Genomic DNA, 26,399 nt, shown 5'->3' on the forward strand with positions numbered 1-26,399 from the left:
ATGTTGTATCATACTCTCCATTGCCCACTGTAGCGCTTCCAGTTCCGAGTGTAAAGTTGTCTCCCGCCTCCTCAAATTCCTTGACTCCATGAGTTGAATCTTCCCCATGGTATCCTTCTAAACCCATCCCATTCCACTAAACTGAGTTGTGGAGGTCCATGAACCATCCACCATACAAATATTACCCAAGCTTAAGGCTTGTGTTTCTTCAGCAATCTGTACATGTGGCGGGACCGGTACAGTGTCTCTTGCATTATACCAAGCTTGGCACTCACTCTCTGCATACCTGACTAGTTCCAATGGGTCTCTGTCTATGCCTCTAAACAACTTATCATTCCTAGCTATCCAGATGTAGCAAATTATCCAAGGATAAGGATCTCTATCATCTTCTGGCTCCATAATACTATTCTTTCTCCAAAAAAGATAGTTCATATTAGCATAAATACTTGGTACCAAGAAGATTTGAGAGCTCGGCGGTGTTGATGATAGTTCCCATGCTTGTAATGCCGGTGGACACTCAAAGATAGCATGAGTAACAGTCTCTTCTGGCGCTCCACATCTTGGGCAATAATTATCACAGCACATATTACGGCGTACCAGATTCCTTGTCACTTCTACCTGTCCTGATATTAATTGCCATATAAGATAACAGAACTTTTGTGGCGCATTTACCTTCCAAGCAAAGGCTTGAAGTTTTGTAATGATGGGTTGTAGAACTTCTATATCTTCATCTCTCATCAAGTTTGTAGCAACCCAATATCCTGACTTAACAGTATATTGTCCATTCTTTGTGAACTCTAGCAAAATGTATCACGTCGATGGGTAGGACTTATGGCCAAACTCAGAATCATCGGAATATCCTCTTGAGCTACATATTGTTCCAGTAATCGAACATCCCACTCCTTTGAAACAGGATTGATAAGACTGCTTACGGTCATCTTTGGGTTTACTGTTGGGTCCCGGGCGCTAGCCGGTCTAGCTGGCGTCCAAGGGATCCAAGGGTCCTCCCACACAATAATTTCATATCCCGAATGCATTTTGCTTCTGATGCCCAGACGTAATAGCTTCCTTGCAGCAGTAATACTCGTCCATACATACGATGGGGTATCTGCTTTGCCAATTCGCAACGGCGAACTCAGACGGTAATATTTTTCCGGAAGAACTCTCGCTACTAGTGAATCTGTGAATTGAACAAGACGCCAAAGCTTTTTAGCTAGGAGAGCTAGATTAAATTCATGGATCATACGGAAACCAATTCCTCCCTCCTCTCGAGGTGCACACATTTTTTCCCATTTTGCCCAATAAATTCCTCTTTTTGGAGGATTCGAGCTCCACTAGAATTGTGCAATGACACTTGCCAGGTTCTCACATATCTCCAAAGAAAGCAGAAAGCTGGACATGACATAGGTTGGGAGAGCTAACAATATATATTTAATTAAAACCTCCTTTCCTCCCTTAGATAACCATCTACCAGTCCAGCCATTCACTTTGTGTAGGAGCTTCTCCTTTAAGAAAGCAAACAATTTACACTTTGATCCACTGATGTCCTCTGAGATTGCTAAGTAGGAGCCCGTCCCGCCTTTGTTTTGAATACCAAGAGTATCCTTGATCTGCTGTCTATCATTCGCTGGAATCCTTTTACCAAAGAGTAATGTGGATTTGTCAAAATTAATACGTTGACCTGATGCTTTCTCATATTTCCTGACTACTTTCATAACTTCTTCACATTCACGGGGCTCCGTCTTACAGAAGAAAAGGCTATCATCAGCAAAGAGAAGGTGTGATACCGAGGGGCTAGCGCGAGGGACTCGCATCCCCGTTATCTTCCCTTGATTCTCTACTTGATTAAGAAGGCTAACGAGAGCTTTCGTGCATAGAATAAATATGAAAGGAGACAAAGGATCTCCTTGTCGTAAACCTCTCCCAGGGACAATGTTTCCCCTTGGTTCTCCATTCATGAGGACTTTATACTTGATCGAGGTGATGCATCACATAATCCATTCAATCCATATTTCTGAAAAACCCATCTTTCTCATTACTGCCTCAATGAATGACCACTCCATTCTATCGTATGCTTTACTCATATAAGTTTTTATGGCCATTCGTTTAACCCGACCTCCCGGTTTAGTTCTCAAAGCGTGAAACATCTCCTTAGCTATCATGATATTATCGTAATCTGTCTACCAGCAACGAAGGCTGACTGGGTCTCTGATATCCGATGTGGAAGCACCTTCTTCAATCTTTGGCATAAGACCTTAGATATTATCTTGTAGCTGACATTGCATAGACTGATAGGTCTAAACTTTGTCATCTCATTTGGCTTCGTTGTCTTAGGAATTAAACAAATGTTCGGGTCATTCAGGCCTTGTGCCATTGTTCCCTCAAAAAGAAACTGATTAACTAACAAGTTAAATCATCTTTGACAATATCCCAAAACTTCTGATAGAAGAGAGTTGTCATTCCGTCCGGTCCTGGAGCTTTCTCTGGGTGCATAGCAAACAGTGCTAATTTGACCTCCCATTCAGGAGCAGTCAGGTCCTCATTTATTGCCCCAGTAATCGTAGGTGAGATCTCTGATAGCGCATCAGCTATATCCTCAGGGTTGGAAGACTCAAATATTTGTCGGAAGTAACTAGTAGCAATGGCTACTAATCCTTCCTCATCCTCCACCACATTCCCATTTTCATCTAAGAGTTGTGTTATCCTATTCCTAGCTCTTCTCTGCTTCACCAACGAATGGAAATATTTTGAGTTCCTATCACCTTCCCTTAACCAGAGAACCCCACTTTTCTGTCTCCAAAACATCTCTTCTGCCTTAAGAGCAGTAGAAAATTCTTTCAGAGCATCTGCTATTTTCTTAGAGGTAGCATCATCATTCGAATATAGGTCCTCCACCTTCTCTTTAAGCTCTTCTACTAACTTCTCGGAATTCACATTGTTTTGTCTCCTCCATTGACTTAACGCTTTTCTACAACTAGCAATGTGTTCTATTATTTTCGCCTCAAGAGGCAAATCCTCCGACTTCCATCCGTCGAGGATGACTTGCCTGAGTTCCTCGTTATCCAGCCAGCGTTTTTCAAATTTAAATTTATCTTTCCTCCTCACTGGCTTTGTTAAAATGTCTGCTAGGACCGGACGATGATCCGATCCCCAAAGCCTAAGATACCTGACAGCTGAATGGGAAAACTTTTCATGCCAATCATCATTCTCCACTGCTCTGTCCAAACGACATCTAACAGTCGTCCCTCCTGATCTTTTCCCTACCCAGGATAGCATATTTCCAGTAAATGGAAATTCCAGCATGCCACAGTCGCTCACCATTTGCTTGAATGGCAAGAAAGAACTATCAGAGCGCCTTCTACCCCCTTCCTTCTCACTATGATCAGTTATTTCGTTAGAATCACCTATCATGAACCAAGGTCCATTTCGTGTTGTTGAGAAACGCGAATGACGTTCCCAAACCTGATCCCGACGTTCTAAGACAGGGTCTCCATAAACAAATGTCATAAAGACTTTTATTCCATCAATGACTGCCTCAATGTCAATCATTATGTTATTTGAAAATAAAACATTAACTTGAAATTCATCCATAAATAAAAGAGCTGATCTTCCGCTAAAGCCAAGTGGCTCAACGGTAAACAAGTGATCAAATCCTAAGTCGGCCTGAATGTTTTGCAACAGCAGCCTCCTATTCTTTGTCTCAGAAAGAGACACGAGTCCTGGGCGATGCTTCTGACACATCTCCGTAAGGCGTCGAACTGTGAGGTCGTTTCCAATCCCTCGACAGTTCCAACTGAGTGTTCTCATGGATAATCCTTTGATGAGTTTTTGGAACCAATCAATCCATCACCTTTTGATACGCTATCTCTCTACTTCTTCGAACTCTGGTATTGACGCCTAGACCTGCTCGAATCTCTAGCCATATGAGCTCCTTGTGTTGGGGAAAAATATCCCGGTATCATTTCCTCCAGCCTCCAGGCAGGATCCAGACCCTCGGGTCCCCGATAAGGGAACCCTCCAGGCCCCCCCTAGAAGGAACCCCGAGTTTGGTCCCTAGAACCGAGCTCCCTTCCAGGAAATGGAAAACTTCCGATAAGGAGAACCTTCCATATTTCCGAATATGGAAGAGTTTAACCTAATGGAACCGACCCCTAGACGACTATATAAGAGCTACTACAACCCTAAAGCAAGGGATCGACTTCTCCAAGGCTTAGAGACTAGAATTAGAGATCTAAAACTAGGGTTTATAAAAAGATCATTGTAACCGCCCTTGTTCTTGTTTGGCTGATCAATAATACGTCTCTTCAAGCCTATCTCTTTATCATTCTCTTGAAATCCTCACGAAACACATACAAATTCACCCGGTTTACCAGCCTATCCATCGTTCCGTAGTACTCACAAAGAGCCTACAAAAAAATCCCCTAATAGTTTGGCGCTAGAAGGAGGGGATTAATCTAACTACATGATGGTGGCGGTGGATGAGCATGGCGAACCAACTGAAGCTGCCCAAACGACAGCTGAGCTTCAAAAGCAAATAGACGGATTGCAAAGCCAAATCACCGACATGCATCGAGCTCGGGAGACTACCGGAGAAAACCCCGACCTCTCTTCAGAAGTTCAAAGTCTGAAGGAAAAACTTAACGAACACTCCAAACAGCTGGAGCAAAGTGCCGAGAAGCTAAGCCAGCTTCAGTCGGAGAACACTGTCCTCTGGGACCAGAACCAAGCCCTCAACACAGCAGGCAACAAGAAGCGTCGTTTCAACACCCCGATCCGACCTATGGGAAATCTGAACACGCCCAGCACCGGAGGAGGTACAACCGATACACCTCCTACGTTGGGAGTAGCTGGGGCAACTAGGGAAGGGACCGAGAATCCTCAAATCCACGACCTAGAAGAGAGTGATTCCGAGCCGGAACCTGGGAAGGAAGCACTTGAGCGGGCTGCAGCAACAGAATCCTCCATAACCGCCTACCTTGAACAGATTTTCTCTAAGAGATTCGACGCCATGCAGTCCATGGTAGAACGCCTACCAGGAGTAGCTCCCCCAATCCGGAGGAGTAACACAGATTCTTACGCCGATACCCCCTTCGTGGAGGAAATCACCTCAGTCGAGATGCCTAGAAAGTTCTCCTTCCCTAGCATCAAGATGTATGACGATACTGGCGACTCCGAATATCACATCGCGCAGTACAAGCAAAGGATGTTGGCGGTTGCACTCCCTAAGGAATCCCGCGAAGCCACGATGTGCAAAGGGTTCGGTTCCACTCTCATCGGACCTGCCTTGCAGTGGTACATCAATCTCCCTACCAGGTCCATATCTTCCTTCGCAGGCCTGAGCGACAAATTCGTGGAGCAGTTCGCAAGTAGTAGAATCCTGGAGAAGACTTCAGATGGTCTCTACGAGATCCTCCAGCATCGAGTGGAACCCTTGCGAGACTACATAGCTTGCTTCAACCAGGTGAAAGTGGCGGTCCCCGAATGCAGCATCCCTACTGCGTTCTCTGCCTTCAAAAGAGGTGTACTTCGAGACGGGGGGGGCTATACAAAGAGTTGACCATGTACCCTTGCACGACCATGGAAGATGTGTTGTCCCAAGCCTGGGCGCAGGTGAAGTGGGAGGAAGATGTTCCTAGCTGTGCCAAGGCTCAACCAAAGCAGGACCAAAGGTCAGCCCGATCAGATCGAGGGGAACGAGAAGAAAGAGCCTCCCAAAAAGGATCAAAGGACTCCGGTATTAGAAATTGGGGCAGGTTCCCGTACCGGCCTCAATAGAAGGAAGAAGGAATGTCGGTATCTACCTTGCCTGATAACTCTCATCTCTCAATATCAACACCAGAGCTGGTCAACGCACTGAGACAGATGGGCCAACAGGTTAAGTGGCCCCCAAAGATGAAAGCACCTGATTCGTTCCGGAACTCGGAACTCTGGTGTGACTTCCACCGCGATCATGGCCACAAAACCGAAGACTGCATCGCCCTAAGGATCGAGGTCAACAAATTACTCCAAAAAGGGCATCTCCAAGAATTCCTCTCAGAGAAAGCTAAGGCCCACCTCAGCAATGAAACAGAAGGGAACTCCAAAGGAGCTGCACCAACCTCACCACCTCGCCAAGATCGGGTGATCCATGTCATATCCGGAGGCTCAGAAGTAAGCGGAGCAAGCCACGCAGCCGCAAAGAAAAGCACCCGTAACGCTAAGTATGGTCTGGAAACGACCCAACTGAAGCGCCTACTTCTAGGCACCGATGAGATAAGCTTCACAGCTAAGGAGCAAGAGAAGATCCTAGCTCCCCACCGTGATTCTCTAGTTATCTCTCTCGCCATAGCAAACTGCTTGGTGAAAAGAATACTAGTAGACAATGGCAGCTCCAGAAACATTTTCTTCCGGAGGGCGTACCAAGATCCGGGGCTGGAGGAGAGAGCCCTGACGCGAAAGGTAACTCCACTCATCGGATTCAGCGGCGAGGTCAAGAAAACCACCGGAGAGACTATCCTCCCAATATACGCTGAAGGAGTCAACATGTCTACCAAATTCCTGGTCGTAGATTGCCAATCAGCATATAACATGATCTTGGGACGACCCTGGATTCACGACATGGGAGCAGTCCCTTCAACCCTTCATCAGATGGTGAACTTTCCTACACCCTGGGGCATCAGACCACCCTGAAGGGGAAGACCAAGGTCTTATAGCAATTACAGAGAGGACCTCGGACCCCGCGAACCCAGGGATCAGAGGTCAATGATACGAGTAGTTGGGGGTCGTTCCGGAGAAGGAGGACCCCAAATCATTCCAAGAACCAGAGGAATCCTCATAGAACCTGTGTCGACCGCTTCGCATGGTCTCCCCCGAAGCCCTTCAAAGTTGCATCTGCTCGTAAGACCTGGTCTTCACAGGACCCTCGTCCTCTGCCTCACATAGACAAGACAACCAAGAACCTTATCAGGTATCAGTCAGTGGTCTCGCGGATAGATTAGTGTGGCGCAAGTACTTCAAGGAGACCTCCTCAGAGGGTGCATCAGCCGGATCTGAAGCAAAGGGCGCCTCACAGACGCAGGAAGGAAACACTTAGCCAGGCAGGAGGCCTCCGAACCTGGTCGCTCCGGTGGATGAATGTGACTACCCATTTCATGGAAGTACTGAAAACCTTCATTGACAGAAGACAGCGGACTCCGAACACTAAAGGCCGGGGCATGAAACGAGTCTCAACCACGGTCCCTGGACCCAAGAAAGAGGCAGAACCCTGAGGAAAAAGGAGGAACCTTCCAGCAAGGATGCTCGTCCCAAAAGCAAGTCAAACCCTGCGAATCACCTAGAAACAAGAGGTAAAACATGGCCTAACCACCGGGGTACCTCGCAAGCTGATACCTTGTACGGTCTCCGGACCATGATTTCTATTAATTATTTATCTATTATTTAAGCATTATGTTTTCCTACTTCTATGTACATTGAAACGTCTCCGGACAAAGCTTAAATAATAAAATAGTTCCGACTATAAAATAGTAGTAGAAATGCCATAATACTTAAAGGGGCAAACGAGCTGGATCAGGTCCAAGAGACCTTCGATCCTGGCCAACCCTTAATGACAAAGTGGTACAACCACACAAAAACAAAATGGGTATGAGACATAAGGTAGGAATGGGTCTGCGCAAGCCCGAGTATGTCGTCAATACTACCTAAAACCCTTGTATAGCTTTAGGGGTCTGCGCAAGCCCGAGTATCGGGGTCCCAAACAAAAATACCAAAAATGTGAATGTGCTGTTAGGGAAGTTTTGTGTACAAGTGATTCGTGCTCAGCACTACGGAATGATAGGAAGAAGGAGACTGGTCGTCGTGATATTTTCTCTTGCTTCGGTCGTGGATAAGACAGGAGATCCTGCTCCGAGGGTAGTGCCATACAGGTATGGGCAGGTATATGTCGTCAGTGCCTTAGTAGCAGTAAGAAAGGTCGGCTGTTAGGCAGGAATTGATGGTCCCGACTCCAGGGTCAGTCCTTGGATGCCTCCTAATCTGTAGTTGATGGTTCCGACTACCAGGGGCGGTCCCTGAGCGTCTAGGGGTGGAACCATGGAAGGTGTTTGGGTTTATAGTTGCATCCTTCAATGTTGATTGCCTACGTACCCTTCAATGAGGGATCAAGCCGTTCGTAGTTCATGTATGTGGAGGCACGGAGCCTAGATGGACGCGTAGCCTGATGGAGGCACATAGCTTGATGGAGGCGCGTAGCCCTAATGGAGGCACGTGGCCTAGGGAGCACGTAACTCTGTAGGTTGTTGGAGTCATCCGTTCTAGGGGGGCACTTAGCCCGAACAGATGGTAAACATGTCGATATGCTGCAGTGAGCATCCCACGTCTTTTCTAACTAACCTTGTGTACATAACACTCCTCATATAATCCACTGAAATTATCTTCATCCCGCTCCTCCTAAGTTTTCCTTAAGTTCTCATTTCTCAACTGAGTTCCTCATATACAAACGAGTAATCCATCTTGATTTACTACTTGCCATCTTGGAGACTCTATGCTCTCTCCTGGTATAACAGCCAAATCAATCATTTCGATTATGCTTCTTGATTATTGAGTTCCTTCTCAATATTGACACCAACTTTCCCTTTCTTTAACGGATATGCAACTGCATTTGCGTTTCTTATATTTTATTTAAATAGTGGACACTTGCATTCTCTCTCCATACTGAAATGATAAATAATTTGAAGACCAAACAAAACTGTAGCCAACTCTTACTTGTGCATTGGATAATTTTCATTATGCCTCTTTAGCTCCCTGATGCATAAACGATTATCCAATCGTCTTGCATCAGCATTCACCTAACTGGTTGACATGTTACGGTCATGCAAGGCTAAGATGTGCGTAGACATAGAAACTTCCTCTTTATGATATTCTTCTTCTTTACTCCTTTTACTTCATTCCTAGGTAATACCTTTCTCAATCAATCAGCTCAGCGGTTGATATGGGTGTCAACTCTTGAACAAACTTCTGATGGTAAGCCCAAAGATCTATGAATCTCAATAACGTAGATTAGACACGACCATTATTCGATAGCAGCAACATTTTTTTTAAAAAAATCTCCAACAAATCCTTGTTCCAACTTGCTGACTAACAGATCCAACTTCCATTTTCCTAGCAGTAGCATTTACTAAAACTTGACGCATCCATCGAGCGTCTTTGAAAACCAATTGCACCATGCAACTGATCTTAACCACTCATAAATTCTAGAAAGTTGATACTTAACCATAGCCACATCATCTATAGTTGAACATAACCACAAAATCTCATCCTTTTTCTTTATCACTGACATGGGTACTCCCCGAGAAAATATCTAGGTCGAGGAAACCTTTCTCCAAACAAATCTTCTAACTGCTACTAGAACTCGACGAGAACCACTTGGTGAGATCCCTAGGCTATTGCAGCAAATCCAGGTTCCACAAGATTACTGAACTGCTTACTTCTAGATGGCAACAACTCTTCCAATTCCTTAAGCATAACTTCAAATTCTCTAACTATCAGTCTGTTTACTATATTCTGATTCTCGTCATCTACTCTTTTCCTAATGATCAAGATAATGGAATATACATCTCCACCTTTTCCCAAAAGGTCTTCAACTCCCAAGACTGATACGAACGATGCTCCAACACTTGGTACAATACCATTGCCAACCGTGACGTGTCTTCTTCCAAATACTTCTTTCCTCGACATCCTAATTGAGATCGGTAACTAGATGGCCAATCTCATTCTAGATAGAAACATACCGCTCTAACGGAAGTATTATGGAATGGGGAAGGCATACCATAACTTTAACTTGCAGCCCGTACTTCCAAATAAGAACGGTAGACTTGAATTCAAAAAAGTGAATCCTCTCTAACTACATATATGTGTTGTTCCCGAATCAAACACAATATGGGCGGAAAATTCCATCCATAGGCAAGGTCTCTTACGACACCTTGATCACAATTCACATATATATTTATTTTATTTCAATCATTCATAAAATTTTAAAAATGCACACAACACACAATGGGATAAGAAGCAAACCTGTGATTGGACCTTTCAGGGGTTTTTACGGTCCAGACAACCACAAAGTGTAGGCTCTACCCAAATAACCTAACCCTTGGATCAAGACTAATGGTAAGGAAGCGCAAACAAGTTCAACTACTGGTACCCTAGGTATAGGTAAAGGAACTGGGAAACTTCATGGGCAAGGGTAAAATAATCATCCTTACTCTTCACAAGAGAATCACCAAAGCGCAATGATGCAAACAATCAAGAATTTCAGGCACTTGGACGATCCCGACTATACGGTCCTGGAAAGTCACCACCATAACAACTCGGGCTCTTCGATCTTGATCTGATGAAACATACACCCAACATCATCCCAGCGACTTAATCCACTACATGAAACTGGCCTTCAATCTTCACTGGTTGGAAATTAAACGGTCTGTAGGATTTGGTGAACTTCTTCAGCAATAACTTCTTTAATATTCACGTCATACTCTAGCATCTCCTCGAAGCTCTAAACCTCCATGGTCTTTTATCTACTGCAAAATTCTTGGTTAAGTTCCCAAAGATTTTCTGTCTGATCTTTGGCTTATTCTCCAAAGCATAACTGATGAATCAAATTCACTCGACCACATATCTCGATGCTGAAATTTTTGTAAATGATTAACTCGGCCTGAATCTCCTGGCAGAAACATCTCAGTGTACCAACTCCGTAAACTGAATCTTCAATTGGTCCCATACCTTGCGTAGAAAATACTACTTCTTGAACTCTTAAAATCTGTCCAACTCGATCTCACCCCTCTGAAGTAATTCTTGACTCTCAACCAACAACTCATAGCGTTCATCTCAAAATAGCTTGCTGCCAAATCCTTCTTGTAATTCTTTGAACAACTGCCACGTCAATATTCTGCTTTGAGTGTTGCATCCCAAATCTGCCTCAAGCCAAAGTATACCTCGAACGGTTTAGTCTTTCTTTAGTATCTTGTGGTCCCAACTTCTTCTTCTTTGCATCATAAGCTTCATGATGTCTCATTGCAAACAAAATGCTTCATGTGCTTCTACCATCTTGTAATAAAGTCGAGCTATCAATTCTAAACTTAAAACAAATGATGAACAATTCAGGATTGTACGGCTCTGGTCCTGGTACAGCTCATCATAAACTGGATCAACATGAGCAGAAGGTAGAACAAGTGCATCTGAGTGATCATGTGTAGTCGAATCGCTATGAATCGGATCACAATCAACACCCACCTTGACATCGATAACACACGAGTCTGGAGATTTATTCGATGTATTAATTTTGTCCCATATATCTCTCTAAAGAATTGGCATCCCCACTAGAACTCAGAAGAACGACAGAAAGGTATGGCGTTACTGCCTCCTAACAGGACGGTAGTGAACCCGGCCATGAGGGTAGAAAACTCGAGCATGATGATAGCAACATCGATAAGTACAATCCACCCGTTCAAGCTTGTCTTCGTGCTTCTGGTATGAAAAATCAGGTTAGGTAACTACCCATGACTATCTATTATAAAATGAAGGAACCAGCCAGCATATCCTAGTTATCCTTGCGACTCATTTTGACTCGAAAAACATTTGAAACAAGTCCCATTCAAGCATCGTATAATCATGCTCTGATACCACCTTTGTGACTCCCCCGATCGTAGATGACCGGAAATGACACGGTCGATGTTCTTCGATAGTCGATCTGAGGTTCTCAGAATACTTCCGATCGCCTTAGCCCAACAACCAAAGAACACTAGCGCTCCTATCGGATATAACTCTAGGCTTTTCAACCCGACAAAGCAATACCCGATAGTTAGTTTGTCCGGACAAGGACTAATATCATATGGAACCTGTGCTTAAAAAAACCATTCTTTATATATCAATCAAAAGCATCTTACAAAATTTGTTATAAATTAACCTCGAGGTTTTCGGTCAACAAATCTTATACATAAGAAATATCAAAACGATTTTGCAAGGATAATAAAACTACCGTTGGCTAATGCTGTTCCTTCTCGTCCTAGAGTAAGGTCTCCCGTCTACTGGTTACCTGCATCACAAATGAGTCATGAGTAACTAGTTTACTCAGTGAGCCTAATCCCGCACCCCAACGTATATTAATAATATCTCAAGCAATCAACTCCATTTGTATGCAGTGGAATTGTATTCCATAACTAATAAAAATACATATATAAGCCTTATCATTCCATCGATGTGAATCTTATCTTAAACATCACCTCCACGACACCCGCCATTCACTCATACTTATAATATATATATATAGACTAAACCCGGAAAACCACCAAGGCTAACCGAGCCTAGCAGGGAAATAAATATAACCACCATATCCATTAGATATTCCAAGATCGAACATCTCACGCTGCATGCAGTTACACGGCCTCCAGGGTGCGACCCCATCATCGTGTCTTCGTATCCTTGTTCCGTATCGCAGGAACAATTCACTGTAATGCGGGAACTTTCGGGAGAGTGAGTATACAATAAGACTTCACATGATTTATACTTATATATTTAATACTATACATATGTATTAGTACTTGAGAACAAGTACTAAGGTTTAGAATAAACCTCTATGATCATTCATAAATATTTATTAGTGTTAACACTAAGTAAACACCTCGCCAGTTCAATATTGATCAAGAGACAAAGCCTATCAATCATCTACATTCAGTATTGATCAACCATCTATCTAGACTCACCTTTGGTTCCATGAGATTGGCTAGGGAAGACTAAACTCGAGCTCAACTAATAACACTCCATTTCACTCCTGATTCAGAACGTGTGGATACAAGATCAGTCAGGTCGATTCCAACAGAAACTCTACTCAGCTTAGTTCAAAGTAGTTCAGTTCGGTTGAAGGATAATTCAGTTCAGCTAAGCCTTTAAAAAAATATCTAAGCGACATAACTGAACCAAGATCAATCCACATACAGGCTTAAAAAATAATCTAGACAGGAAGCTTAACAAATCAGTCCACTTGTTCCAAACAAAACTTCTCTGAACTAGAAGCTATGGCTTACCGATTTCCTCAAGCTTTAAGATGAACTTGGTTGATATAAACTTTAAGCTGAACACACGTCTAACCTGATCAGGACAAGATATCCATGATAGGTTCAAGATCAGAAACAGACCAAATCGTTTTGTTTACCTAACAAGAACTGAAGCTCAAGCAAAACTGATCTCATCAAACCCATATGTTCTTACCGATAAAATCAAAGGCTAAAGAACTTGGGTGATTCTAAACTCTTGGACGCCAAACCTTCAGCTCTTAACCACACCAGAACACACTGGATAAAGTCACAGGATGGTGAGAAAGGTTCGTCCTTGCTCAATTCTCTTCTCTGAATTTTTTCTGAATTTTTCAACCAATTTTTCTAACAGATTTTTCTCTCTTCTTTCTGAACTTTTCTATGGTTTTCTATCTGTTTCAGGACGTCTAGAGGGGAGAAGAGGGTATTTTATATCATAAGGAGTTGCTTCAGATGAGGTTTTGTTCCCACAAAAGGCAAAGATGAGGTTAGACAGCTGGTGACATGCTTCAGCACACCTAGCAACACAAGCATCTGGACATTTCCCTTCCATGAAGAAAGATACAAGAAGCTGAAACAAACAGCTTGTGACCAGCATGTGACTTCTAATGAGCAAGCAGGTAAGCAAGTAGGTGCAGGTCATGTGACCTAATTACTGAGGAAGCAAGTAGGCTAGAAGGTGCAAGGCATGTGACTGTTTAGGAATAATTTTAAGAGTTTTGTCGATATTTTTCGGACAGTTTCGACTAAATATTTTTCATCGTTCGAATCTCTTCCTGCTCTGAATAAACTCGCCCAGCATAAATAAAAATCGACAATAATAATTAACACTCGACCAGAACCATCAAGAGATGGTCTTTCGACCAAAAAACTGCCCCGTCGAGAGATTAATTCACCGTGTCGATTTTTATTTAACTTCTGATCGACCAATCTTCAAACTGATCTTAAAGAATTTTCTCGACCAAAATTCTATCTGCTCGTGAGGGTTATTACACCGGTCCTCTCCAATAGGAACTCTCTCATCTGCAGAGTCGAAGCGTCAACTCCGTAGCACTCCCGCCTTTCCTCAAAGCAAAGGATCATAGCCTCGAAGATCCCTAGATTCTCTCAGCAAGGGCTCTCTTCGCCCTATACGCAGCCTAAACATCAGGGCTCTAGCCTCGTCATCTCCAGAAGATAAGGAACACTACTACTTGACTCCAGTCAAACACGAAGGAACTGATCCTCACCTGGGTTCATAATGAGTTCCGACTTGAGTGGAACCCATGATAGCAGGATCAATGGAACGGGGTCCTGCCTAAGGGAAGCCTATTGAGAATAAGCAACCTCGGTTCACTTGAGCGCACAGGTTATTCCCCGACTTCGATGATGAAATCGAGAAATAAGGGGCAAACTGTTGGGGAAAAATATCCCGGTATCATTTCCTCCAGCCTCCAGGCAGGACCCAGACCCTCGGGTCCCTGATAAGGGAACGCTCCAGGTCCCCGCTAGAAGGAACCCCGAGTTCGGTCCCTGGAACCGAACTCCCTTCCAAGAAATGGAAAACTTCCGATAAGGAGAACCTTCCATATTTCTGAATATGGAAGAGTTTAACCTAATGGAACCGACCCCTAGACGACTATATAAGAGCTACTACAACCCTAAAGCAAGGGATCAACTTCTCCAAGGCTTAGAGACTAGAATTAGATAGCTAGAACTAGGGTTTATTAAAAGATCATTGTAACCGCCCTTGTTCTTGTTTGCCTGATCAATAATACGTCTCTTCAAGCCTATCTCTTTATCATTTTCTTGAAATCCTCACGAAACACATACATATTCACCCGGTTTACCAGCCTATCCATCGTTTCGTAGTACTCACAAAGAGCCTACACAAAAATCCCCTAACACCTTGAGACAAAGAGGAAGACTTGCGAGGAGATCCCCGACAAAGAATCTCAATTGTTTTGCTCTGAAAGCCCAATGGGACATTCCCTTTTGCGCCTTTTCTACTGATCTTCAAAGCTGTAGCATCAGACCCTAAAGTCTCAGCCCCGTAGTCGCTACATACTGCGCCGCAGTATCTTCCATCTCTTTGAGATCCATACCAAGTAAGTCCTCATCCATCACTTCACACTCCATCATTCCATCATCCTGATGATCCTCAATGTCCATATCATTCAAAGCACCAATAATCTGATTATCTCCAGCAGCGGATACTGGTTCCTGATCTCTAAGAGTCGTGAAAGAGAGAGATCGAGTAAGCCCTTTCGCTCGCTTTGTGACATTATCATCCATGTCATGGTCGACTCGAGATGGCGTTACAATGGTGCTAGCCAATCTTTTAGCGCTGTTACCCTCTCCCGACTTCAAAACTTGTTGCGCATTTGAGGCATTTAGACCATCATTACTTGTGCCAGAAGTTTGTTCATAGGGAACAATCTCACGAGAGGTTGATAGTGGATTCTACCGTTTGTAGTGAGAGTGTGTCGATGTTGTATCTGAACGCCTCGTCGTCTCCACTTTCTCTCGCCAAGTCTGCCTCTGGTACCGGTCATATGGACCTTTAGAAGCTCGAGAACGCCCATATCTGTTACTCCGAGACAGATCATCGCGATGTCACATAACCCTGTCTGTATGTGTGGCCCTTAGATCAGCAGAATGATGTTTCCTTTGTGCAAACTTCCTGTCGTCCTTGTCATACCCTGAACTGACTAAATGTCCAGTGGATGTTTCCATGCGGTACCCGTAAGGCTGACGGACGAGAGCATTTACCCGGTGATCATTATGAAGTTTGTGGCGCTGTGACTGTTCCTGTGGAGGTTGCATCCTCGCAAAGACATCAGAACGCTCTGTTTGTGGTTGCAGTCGAGCTCGCATATCCAAAGAGGGACAATGATCCTTCTCATATGTAAGCATACCACACGTAAAGCAATGTTTAAAGAGCGTCTCATACTTGATCTCAATAGTGACCTCATCTCCATCCTTCGACTCCACTTGCCTTGAGAACTTTAGAGGACGACGAGTATCCACATCGATAAGCATATGGCCCTCAGATACTTCCAAGGTGTCAGCATGAACATGGCCTATTCTTGCACCAATGTTTTTGAGATTTTTATCCGTCCATAGATGCAAAGGAATACCAATTACTTGAACCTTGAAAGGTATGATCCAAGGGTAATTATCATGAACAATGGGTTTCCATCGCACCAGCACAAACATGCAGAAGTTAAAGTGAAAAGGACCCTGCCGAAGAACAGAGTTTAGATCCTCTTCTCAAGTGAAATTAAGAAGAAACTTCCCATTGCCCAAATCGTGGGCCGTAATGCGATCTTCCATACCCCATTGTGATGGCATCTTCTGGAGTAGCTTATCGACATTATGTTTCTTTGGATTAAGAATCTTCCCAATAAGTGATAAGCTAAACTCATTGACGATTAACGTATCGTCCTGATCCATCAGTTTGATCGGGGCATCATCATCCTCGTAAAGGATATCCTTGCCTTTTATGTCCGCCAAGTGGCTAGAGCGCTGCCTGTGAGATGACCCCATACGAAGATATGGAAGTCAGATCTCAGGTCGGATAATTGTATTGGCCTGAGCTCAGGTGATCTCAGGTGCTCGAGAACGAGGGTGATCGGGATCAGATTACTTGTAGGGTTTGATGCAGACGACACCAGAAAACCACTGGTTCTGAACGTAACCGTAACCGGAGTAGACGACAGCAGCGAACACACTATATAATTAACTCAAATTTCCAAAACCATAATTCTATACCCTAAACTCTATTTCATAAATCATAGTTCCATTTCATATACCATAAACTCTAAATTTAAATATATTCCCTAAATCATAAACCTAAACACCAAATCTAATATTTTCAAGTTAAACTTCAAATCTTAAAAGTGATAAGCCAAAACTTTATCTAACAAAATGTAAAGTTATTTATATTAACTCCAAACTTTGTTTCTAAACATTTAAACCTATTGTTTACATAAATTATAAATAAAAGAAAACAAAAAGTTTTCAAGCATTTAAAACCATTGTCTAATCTAAACTATATACTTAATTTAAATTTCCAAAACCATAATTATATACCCTAAACTCTATTTCATAAAGCATAATTCCAATTCACATACCCCAAACATTAGAAACATATAAACTACATTGAATCTAAAATTAAAATTTCAAATTTAAAATTGTAAAATCTTAATCTTTGAATTTTGTCTCAGAAATGTTTTTGTACATTAATATTTACATTAGTACTTCGCGTATTAAAACAGAAAAAAAAAACAGAGTAGGAAAATAATTACAAAATCTGGTCAAAATGAATTGACCAATAAGGTATAAGGATGAGGATCACACTCGCTTCTGACCAAAGCCGTTGATTAAGTAAATCTAATGGACCAAAATAAACAAGACGAAAAGATGTATTTCTTCATCTCTCTCCTCTTACCTCTCATATTCTTCTCTTCCACTTTCTCTATCTCTCATCTTCTTCTTCTCCATATGATGCCTTAAACAAAACTGTCTCAACCACCATCACCAAAAACGAACCAGTGTCAACACCCATCACCATAAACGAATCAGTGTCAACACCCATCACCAATCACCATAAATGAATCTGTCTCAATCTTCATCAGCTCAAACAAAATCTGTCTCCAGCCGAGATGTCAAGACACGGTGGACTTCGACAAGAAGAACAGGTATGTGATATAGAAGTTCATCTCAGATTCACCCTTGTTTAGCAAGTTCATCTCAGATTAACTTTTCTTTTTGATTTAATAGGTTGATTTACGAGAGATAATACTGTCGAGTAAGTGAAGAGAGGCTCTCAAAGACCTGTGCCGTAGCCATCCCGAAGGAAAGCTAAAGTCTCTCTATATCTATCTTTATCTCTCTGCATCCTTTCAATCTCTCTCTGTTTTGAACTGATTTTGTTTATTTTGGTGCATGCTGAAGAATTGAACTAGTGAGAAGAACCAGAGGAGCAATGCTACGGGAGTAAGCGAATAGAGGTTTTGGAGGCTGGAGGCGGATGCTCTGGAGGCTGCAGGCTGGAGGCGAAGGATTAGGGTTGCTGGCGGAGGCTTAGTCTAGGTTTAGGATAATTATGTTTTGGTTTAATGTTTTAATTTGTTTTTGGTTTAATGTGTTCTTTAACTGTTTGTATACTGATTTTAATTAATAAATAAAATTTAATTATGAATTAATTTTTGATTAATTTTGAATTATTTATTTATGAATTATGTTTTGGTTAATTATGTTTAGGTGTACTTTTTATTTAATTTTTTAATTTGGTTTGGTTTAGTTATTATTTTAATAAATTTATGGATAATTAAAAAACAAATTAATGACACAAAACATTTGTTATCGTTGTTTATTTAACTATAGCATACGACAGAACCACTATCAAAAGTGTCGGACATATTATAACGGGCGCTGAGCGTTTTAGGGAACGCTATTATATCAAACTCATAGCATTTTTCGTCCGCTATTACTATCCATATTTCTTGTAGTGGTCGTGACCTATTTTCCCCGGTTCTCTCAACGTCAGCATGTTTTTCCGCTTGGTTGATCTCTATTGTGCTCGGGTTGAGGCTTCGTCCGCTTCTCAGTAACACAACATTAATTTGACGTTTCGGATTGGCGTCAGTTCGCCCAGAGAGACGTCCTACCACTCTTTTGATGGCGATCGCGTTTTCCGCGAGTTGACCGTCTAATCTCTTAATGTGTTCACTTAGAGCGTCGAATTTTCTCATTAGCTCATTGTAGATCATGTCTATCTTTCCGTTCAGGTCAGTGGCCATTTTGTGATTTCCCGTGAAAGCTTGGTTTAATCTAAACTTCGCTCTGCCTCGGCGTGAGCCAACATTAGCATTATAATTTTGGGTAAAGCTATCGGGGTTAGGGATAGGGTATCTTTCTTTCAAGGTTGAATTATCTACGAAGTCTACTCGTTGTTCTATATTCAGAAAGGGTATCATCGTCAATTTGATATATCCCAAACTGGTTTTGTCCCTCTAGAGCTGAATGAAGCGAAACTAGAGATTGTTTGATTTTGGCAAAAGGTGACTCATCCATTGAGTCAACTCTCCTTTCTCGCTCTACGTCCATCATTTCGTAGGATCTATCCGTAGCTACATTCTTGATCAAACGCTTTGCTTCTTCAGGGTTTCTCGTCTTGAAGTTCCCTTCACTGGCTGTGTCAAGCGTAATTTGGTAGTGCAAGTTAACACCTCCATAAAAGGTATTAATGAGTTGTGCTTCTGGATAACCATGGTGGGGACATTCAAGTTGGTAAATCTTAAATCTCTGATATCACTCAAATTACCCTAAGGAGTGATTTATACTCTCTCAAATATGAGGTCGAGTTGTAGTACTTAAGGATTGAATACACATGGAGCTAGGGCACACAAAAGATCTAATAGTTATATGATTAAGCTAGGCTAATAAGTTTAAATCAGTAAGTAAAGATAGCGAGCAGTAAATAAAGAAGTAAACAAGTTGAACAAGACAATTGTTCAGCTTGGCAGAGAGTTGTTTGACGGAAGGATGGTTTGCTAGATCTACGGTTTCTATTTAGAAAATCATGATTATAATTATATAGAGACTAAAGCATGATATTATAGAACTCAACGATTAGAATAACCTATCATCTCTCGATTTCTAATTATCTATTACTAGATCCAAGACCTTCAACTGTCGATTTCAAATTTTAGAAAGCGTCGATCGATGTCTCTATAGGAGCATCGACCGATACGCCTTTCATCGTGTCGATCTATATCTCATTAGGAGAATCGATCGACACGTTTCTGGTAAGCGTTTAGCACGGGTTGATTAAATGTTCACTAGGGTTTCTAGATCAACTCTCGTTTGTTTCTTTCAATCCTAGCTCTGAGAAAACAAGTCAACTAAAAAACCAAGCTTTCGCTTGTGCTTAATAAATCTATGATCAAGTTCAGGTTAATTACTCAAGAACAAGCAATAAGAACAGACTCAATGATGAATATCACAACTTAGAAATTTTATTTTTGGGGCTAATCCCACATAACCTATCAGAACCCTAAACTTAACAGGTGGATCTATTCAAACATCAAGTTGTCACAGAAAATCATAGATGAATAGATATAAAACTGCAATAGAATAGATAATAAAAACCAAAGGAGTTCCAAGAGGACTCTGAAGGAGTTCCTGCTTTCTCTCCTAACCTAGAACAAGAATATAAGAAAGCTTAGCCGTCAATAATGGCTTACAAAACACATAAATAGATTTTAGGTCATCCAAGGGTATTTTGGTAATTTGTGGTTTCCTCTGTGCTTCAGTCGGTCATAAAATATGCTCAGCCCATATTCTGGAATCACTTTCGACCGACACCAATTCTGTTTCATCGATGGACAGTCCTTCTTCTCCTCGACAGCTTCCTCTCGCGAGGCAGACTGACCACTCTTCAGTAAAACATACATAACTTCTGCTACAGAATGATGATTGACCTCAAACCGGTGGCATTGAAAATTGAACTCAAAGCTATATCTTGTGTCAAAATATGGGCTCAATCTAACGGTGGAAAGGGTTCCATCAATAGCTAGATATTTGACGCGTCTGTGCAGCTCTACGCTCAAAAGTCTCCAAAAGACACCAAAAATCACCACATTCCTCCAAATCGTCCATGAACCTGTAAATACTCTAAATAGACTATATATAGTAGTAAATATATATTAAAACACCTATATACCATGGCTAATAATGGGTGAAATCCATGGTATATCAACTCCCCCAGACTTACCCTTTTGCTTGTCCTCAAGCAAAACAGACGGGCAATCTCTCTGAAAGAGGTTTGAAAACTGCAAGGACTCACATGATTTAAAACTTTGAATCATCACCTCTGCAATATTGCAATCCACATCTAAGGAGTCCTAATCACAAAAACACATTATACCATATCCTAGCTTAGCAACCAAATATACCTAGCCAATAACTTAACAAATCATGTCTGACATTCCCATATACCAACCTCATTTCTTAACATAAATAAAAGTGCAGTATTACCTTGGGAGTATCGATCACATGATGCAAAGATTTTCAAACAAGTATCTGGATCTGCAGGTAAAAGTTTGTTCATAACTTTTCTATCTACTAATTTCTCTCTTTAGTCAAAGTTTGCTTCCATTGCAGGATCATTGACCAAGATTGAACATGCTTCCATGAATTAGGCCTTAATGATGGTTGCCACCAAGTCATATTCACTTCTTTTTGACTTATATCCAAGAATTCATGTAAATTGAACCTTGATGATTGCCGCCACCAAGTCCCGTTGGAATTCTTTTTGTTGGAATACTTATGAAGCAAGCCTTAATGGTTGTAGCCACCAAGTCTTGTTCGGATTCCACCTAACTAACACCTATTATATATATATATATATATATATATTTTGAAAAATAAATATCTCTACCTATAAATCCAGGGTCGAAATAGTGAGAGAAAATGTGATAAATCTATACAAGGCTTTACCTTCCAAACTTGTTTGAAGAATCTGATCCCATGTATACCAAGCCCCAAGACAAGCAGTTGTGTCAGGTTTAGTGTTGGAGGTCAGCTTTGGTTCCTTCAAACAATCTCAGCAAGTGTGAAAAGTTGACAGGTTGATCCACTTTAGTATCTTTAGTACTATCTGCAATCAGTAAGTCTAGAATGGTGCTAAAGAGTGGTTAGATAACAAACAAAAATCTAATAAGTTCATTATCCCCTTCTTGACTCAATAAAACTCTTTTAAAAATATTTTGATAAGACTCATGAACACACTAAATCAGTAAACATCCCCCCAGACATAAATTACACTGACCCCAGTGTATATCTAGTCGGAGTTATGGTGATAACATAAACATAAGTACACAATTTAACAAGAACGATAACCTGACCGGGTTAAGTGTCGATCGATGGAAAGGAGTTACCATCGGTCGCTGCAGGTGTTGTACTATCGATCGATATCGATATGCTCTCATCGGTCGATTTTATAATCGTCTACTCGGATCTCTTTTTTTTTATACCTAACTAAAACACAATATTAGTATAACCTCCCCCAGACTTAAACACCACTGTCACCTACAGTCTAAGATCGGTGGGGAAATAAATCATAAGGACAATATTTAACACGGAAAAACGGTATACCTGATTTTGATATGAATGGCGACCAACACAGTTAAGTGGCGGTCAATACTTTTGAAGCTCTGTCGATCGATGTTGCGCAGCCATCGTCGATCCTCGTGCAAACTCGTCTTCCTCGGATCTTTTTTTTTTTGACCTGCAATAAATAAAAACTTTAATCAGTAACAATCTAAACTAAACTGAAAGAAATTACCCAATAGTGAGTTGCCTCCCTGATGCGCCTCAGTACATGGATCAGTACATGGAACTAGGCCAGGATGGAGATCAGGACGATCAGATCATTCCAACCGAGGTTCAAGCAGCCGATCGTTCCAGACAGACAGACCGAGCCGTGTACCAGATCGACCCGAGAGCAGCCAGAAAGGAGCTAAGGCTGGAACCACATCCAGATGACCGAACTGACCGTACCGGAGCTCGTCTTCCCCGACCAACTCGCCAAGCCAAGACTCATGGTCGAGCCAGAACTCACTTTGATCGAGTGGAAACCGAGACAGACCATAGTCTTTCCCTTCTATTCCGAGCCGAGTGTCCCGACGAACGTCTGATGGATCAGCCGGTCAGTTTGATCAGTTCTTGAACTTTGATGATCAAAATTTCTCTAAGGAAAGAATTCTACAGCTGTCCAAAGACTTGGGACGTAATAGAACTAAGATGATTCATGACCGTTACCCGGCCGACTGTCCAGAACGCGCCTCGTCCGTCCTGCTCCTTACCGCGAAGGAACCAGTTGGTTCAGACGAACCTGGACGTTAGCCGAAGAGTCTCTTTGACCAGATCTGAGATACAAATACATTGTCTTGAATTTTCTCATCCAGATTCGATTTACTAAGTTGTCTTTAATACATTCTTGAGTCTTTTTATATATCTCAAGTAGTATAAATATGTAAACACTTCTCATAATAAAATCATTCCTTTTTCTTTCAACGTTTTGAGTCTTTACTCTTTGTTCTTCGATTAGAACTTCTCTTGTTTTCTTGGTGTGGTTAGCTCAATCTTCTTGTCCGTTCGTTTTGTGAGTCATATCAAGCAACGGCTCGAGATCGCCACTTTGTTGGACTGGTGCGTCACATCCGGCAATGATATGGTTCAGGAATATCAAAGGTCATACTGCATCCTTTGTGCGACCCATCATTCCATCAGTTCTCCTTTAGAGTTCATATCCTTATCAATCCGGTCGAGTGATTCTTTTTAGGCGTATCAAAGTGGTATCAGAGCCGCTCAACCGGTATTGTCTGTTCATCTTCTCATCTTCCATTTCATAAACACTTCTTCTTCTTCTTTCTATCTTAAATCCGGGCCCCTCATAATAATCCTACAGATGCCTAATGAGTTGCTTGCATGATAATGTAAAGCTCAACTGCTTGATCAACAAGTCCATCAGCGTTCACAATGTTTGGACTCGTCTATTAACTAGATCTATTAATCTCAGCTGTCGTATTTTGATCAGTAAAAAGTGTCGATCGATAATCCTATAGGGATATCGATCAATACACCTTATTCCCTGCCGATCGATTATTCAAGTATGATATCGATCGACGCGCTCTAGTCAAGCTTTATGCGCGGGTTGAATAATAGCTTACTAAGCTCACTAGATCAGCTCTCGCCTTGCTCGTAGCAAGAAACATAGTTCTATTAGAATGTTTTCAGGATGAGATTAAAGCTCTCGCTTTTATCAGTCGAATCCATGGGCAGGTTCTAGGTAGCTAATCTAGAGACGGGCATTAAATCACAATCCTAAAGATGATTATCAAAACTCAGCAATCTATAGTTGGGGCTAATCCCTCCTCACCTATTTAAACCCTAAAATCTAACAAAGACACTACTCAGACATGGCTAAGCAATTCATGACAACAATTAGGTATAAAAACAGCATTAGAATAATAATATAGATATCAATGGAGTTCCAATCACAAATATAACTTTGGATCTTCTCTCCAATCTATCAAAATCTTAGAAAACCTTTGCTGTAAAACTAGTAAAATAATAAAACACACTTTGCCTCTAACATGGTGGAAAAGCTTATATAGTTAGGTTAAAACTCGTCAGGGGTAATCTTGTAAATTGGTGAAGACTTGGGCTTCAAGTTTGCCGTGACCAAACGGGCTTTCTGCGTGTTTTGCTATCGATCGACATCACGATGTTAACATCGATCGATTACTTCTCTTCAATATCGACCAATTGTCGAGCTCGATGGTCATCTCGGGTGCTTGCTCCAAATATCTCCAAAATGCTCCAAAATCATCAGTGATCTCCAAATCACTCCTGATCTCATAAATATAGTAAATAGACTCTATAATATAATAATTATTAGTAAAAACACCTATAAATCATAGGCAAAAGTAGGTCAAATCCATGGTCTATCAACTCCCCCAGACTTACCCTTTTTCTTGTCCTCAAGCAAAACATACAGGCAGTCTCTCTGGAAAAGGTTTGAAAACAGCAGGGACTCGCATGATTTAAAACTAAGAATCTTTAACCTCTACAATATTGCATCCACATCTAAACAGTCCTAATCACAAAAGCACATCATATCATATCCTAGCTTAGCAACCAAATTCATCTAGCCAACAACTTAGCAAATCTTATCTGACATTCCCCTCTACTAACTTCATTTCTTAGCAGAAATAAAAGTGCATGATTTACCTTGGGGGCATCGATCACAGGATGCAAGGATTTTCAAACAAGTATCTGGACCTGCAGGCAAATATTAGTTTCTATCCTCTCTCTCTACTAATTTTCTCTCTTAGTCAAAATATGCTTTTTATTGCAAGATTATTGACTTAGATTGGACATGCTTCCATGAATCAAGACTTAATGGTAGTTGCCACCAAGTCATGTTCACTTCTTTTTGACCTATATCCAAAAATTCATATGAATCGAGCCTTGAAGATTGCTGCCACCAAGTCCCGTTCGAATTTTTTTTTGTTGGAATCCTTATGAAGCAAGCCTTAATGGTTGTAGCCACCAAGTCCTGTTCGGATTCCACCTAATAAATCTCTAAGAGATCTAATAATATACAAATATAATTTTTTTTTTTAAATTCAATCTATCTATAATTTCAAAAATAGAGAGAGAAAGGGTGATTAATCTATCTACACAAGGCTTTACCTTCCAGATTTGTTTGAAGAATACGATCCCATGTATACCAAGCCCCAAGACAAGCAGCTGTGTCAAGTTTAGTGTTGGAGGTCAGCTTTGGTTCCTTCAAACAATCTCAGCAAGTGTGAATAGTTGATAGGTTGATCCACTTTAGTATCTTTAGTACTATCTGCAATTAGTAAATCTAGAATGGTGCTAAAGAGTGGTTAGATAACAAGCAAAATCTATAAGTTCATTATCCCGTTCTTGACTCAATAAAACTTTTTGAAAAACATTTTTAATAAGACTCATAAATAGATAACTATCAGTAGACCTCCCCTCAGACTTAAACTACACTGTCCTCAAGGTAAATCCAGTCGGAGTTATGGTGTGAACTAAATCATATGGATTCAATTTAACAAGTTAGAACGATATACCAGACCGGAATGGATGTCGACCGAGGCAGGTTTGGCAATGTCGATCGATGTCAACAGCGTCTCGTCGGTCGATACTCACGACAATCGTCTACTCGGATTTTTTTTAACCTGCAATAATGAAAAACCAACATAAATAGTATATCAATAAAAACTAGATAAATATTACCTAATAGTGGGTTGTCTCCCACTCAACGCTTTGTTATAGTCATATAGCTTGACTTTGGAGATGATTGGGCTAGTAGTGTTGGAAACTGGAACTTGCTGGAAAACAAGTGTCCATCTCTTCTTTGCGCTTGTTGAACCAAGTGCCAGTGAAGTCTCTCATTGCTTCATCCCCTCTGGGCAATTTTTCCTTCATTGTTGCAGTTGTGTTTTCCATTCTCTTCAAGACACTCAATATTGAACTGATGTCTTCTAAGTGTGGCGTAAGTGTCAGCTGAGGTCTCCTCTCCATGGTGATTTTTGTCAGACATGTCTGATTGCACCTTTGGTACTAGCCGGCCTCGGTTTGTAGCTTCGTCGACCGATTTTTGATGATGAATGTTGGTCGATTTGTTTTTGCGTATGTCGATTGATGCGGACGATTCTGGTCGACGGGCAATGTATCTTTGTATCTCCACCAATTCCCCTTGCATAGCTTCCATTTTGGAGGTCAAAGCACTGATGCTAAGATCCATTGGGA

At 41.5% G+C, this 26,399-nt stretch overlaps 1 protein-coding gene and 1 long non-coding RNA gene across 2 annotated transcripts; both read left to right on the forward strand.

Moving 5' to 3' along the window:
* The first annotated feature begins 5,577 nt into the window (after nt 1-5,577).
* Nucleotides 5,578-6,669, forward strand: LOC106369692. The gene is made up of 2 exons (XM_013809814.2): nt 5,578-5,734; nt 5,840-6,669. Exons 1-2 carry the CDS (start codon nt 5,578-5,580, stop codon nt 6,667-6,669), a joined length of 987 nt encoding a protein of 328 aa, XP_013665268.2.
* A 9,816-nt stretch (nt 6,670-16,485) lies between these two features.
* Nucleotides 16,486-18,250, forward strand: LOC111210587. The gene is made up of 2 exons (XR_007319658.1): nt 16,486-17,743; nt 17,826-18,250. It is a non-coding gene; the product is annotated as an uncharacterized LOC111210587 (long non-coding RNA).
* The last annotated feature ends 8,149 nt before the right edge of the window (nt 18,251-26,399 follow it).

The sequence above is a fragment of the Brassica napus genome, chromosome C2 (genome assembly GCF_020379485.1).
Source record: "Brassica napus cultivar Da-Ae chromosome C2, Da-Ae, whole genome shotgun sequence".
NCBI classification, from domain to species: Eukaryota; Viridiplantae; Streptophyta; class Magnoliopsida; order Brassicales; family Brassicaceae; genus Brassica; species Brassica napus.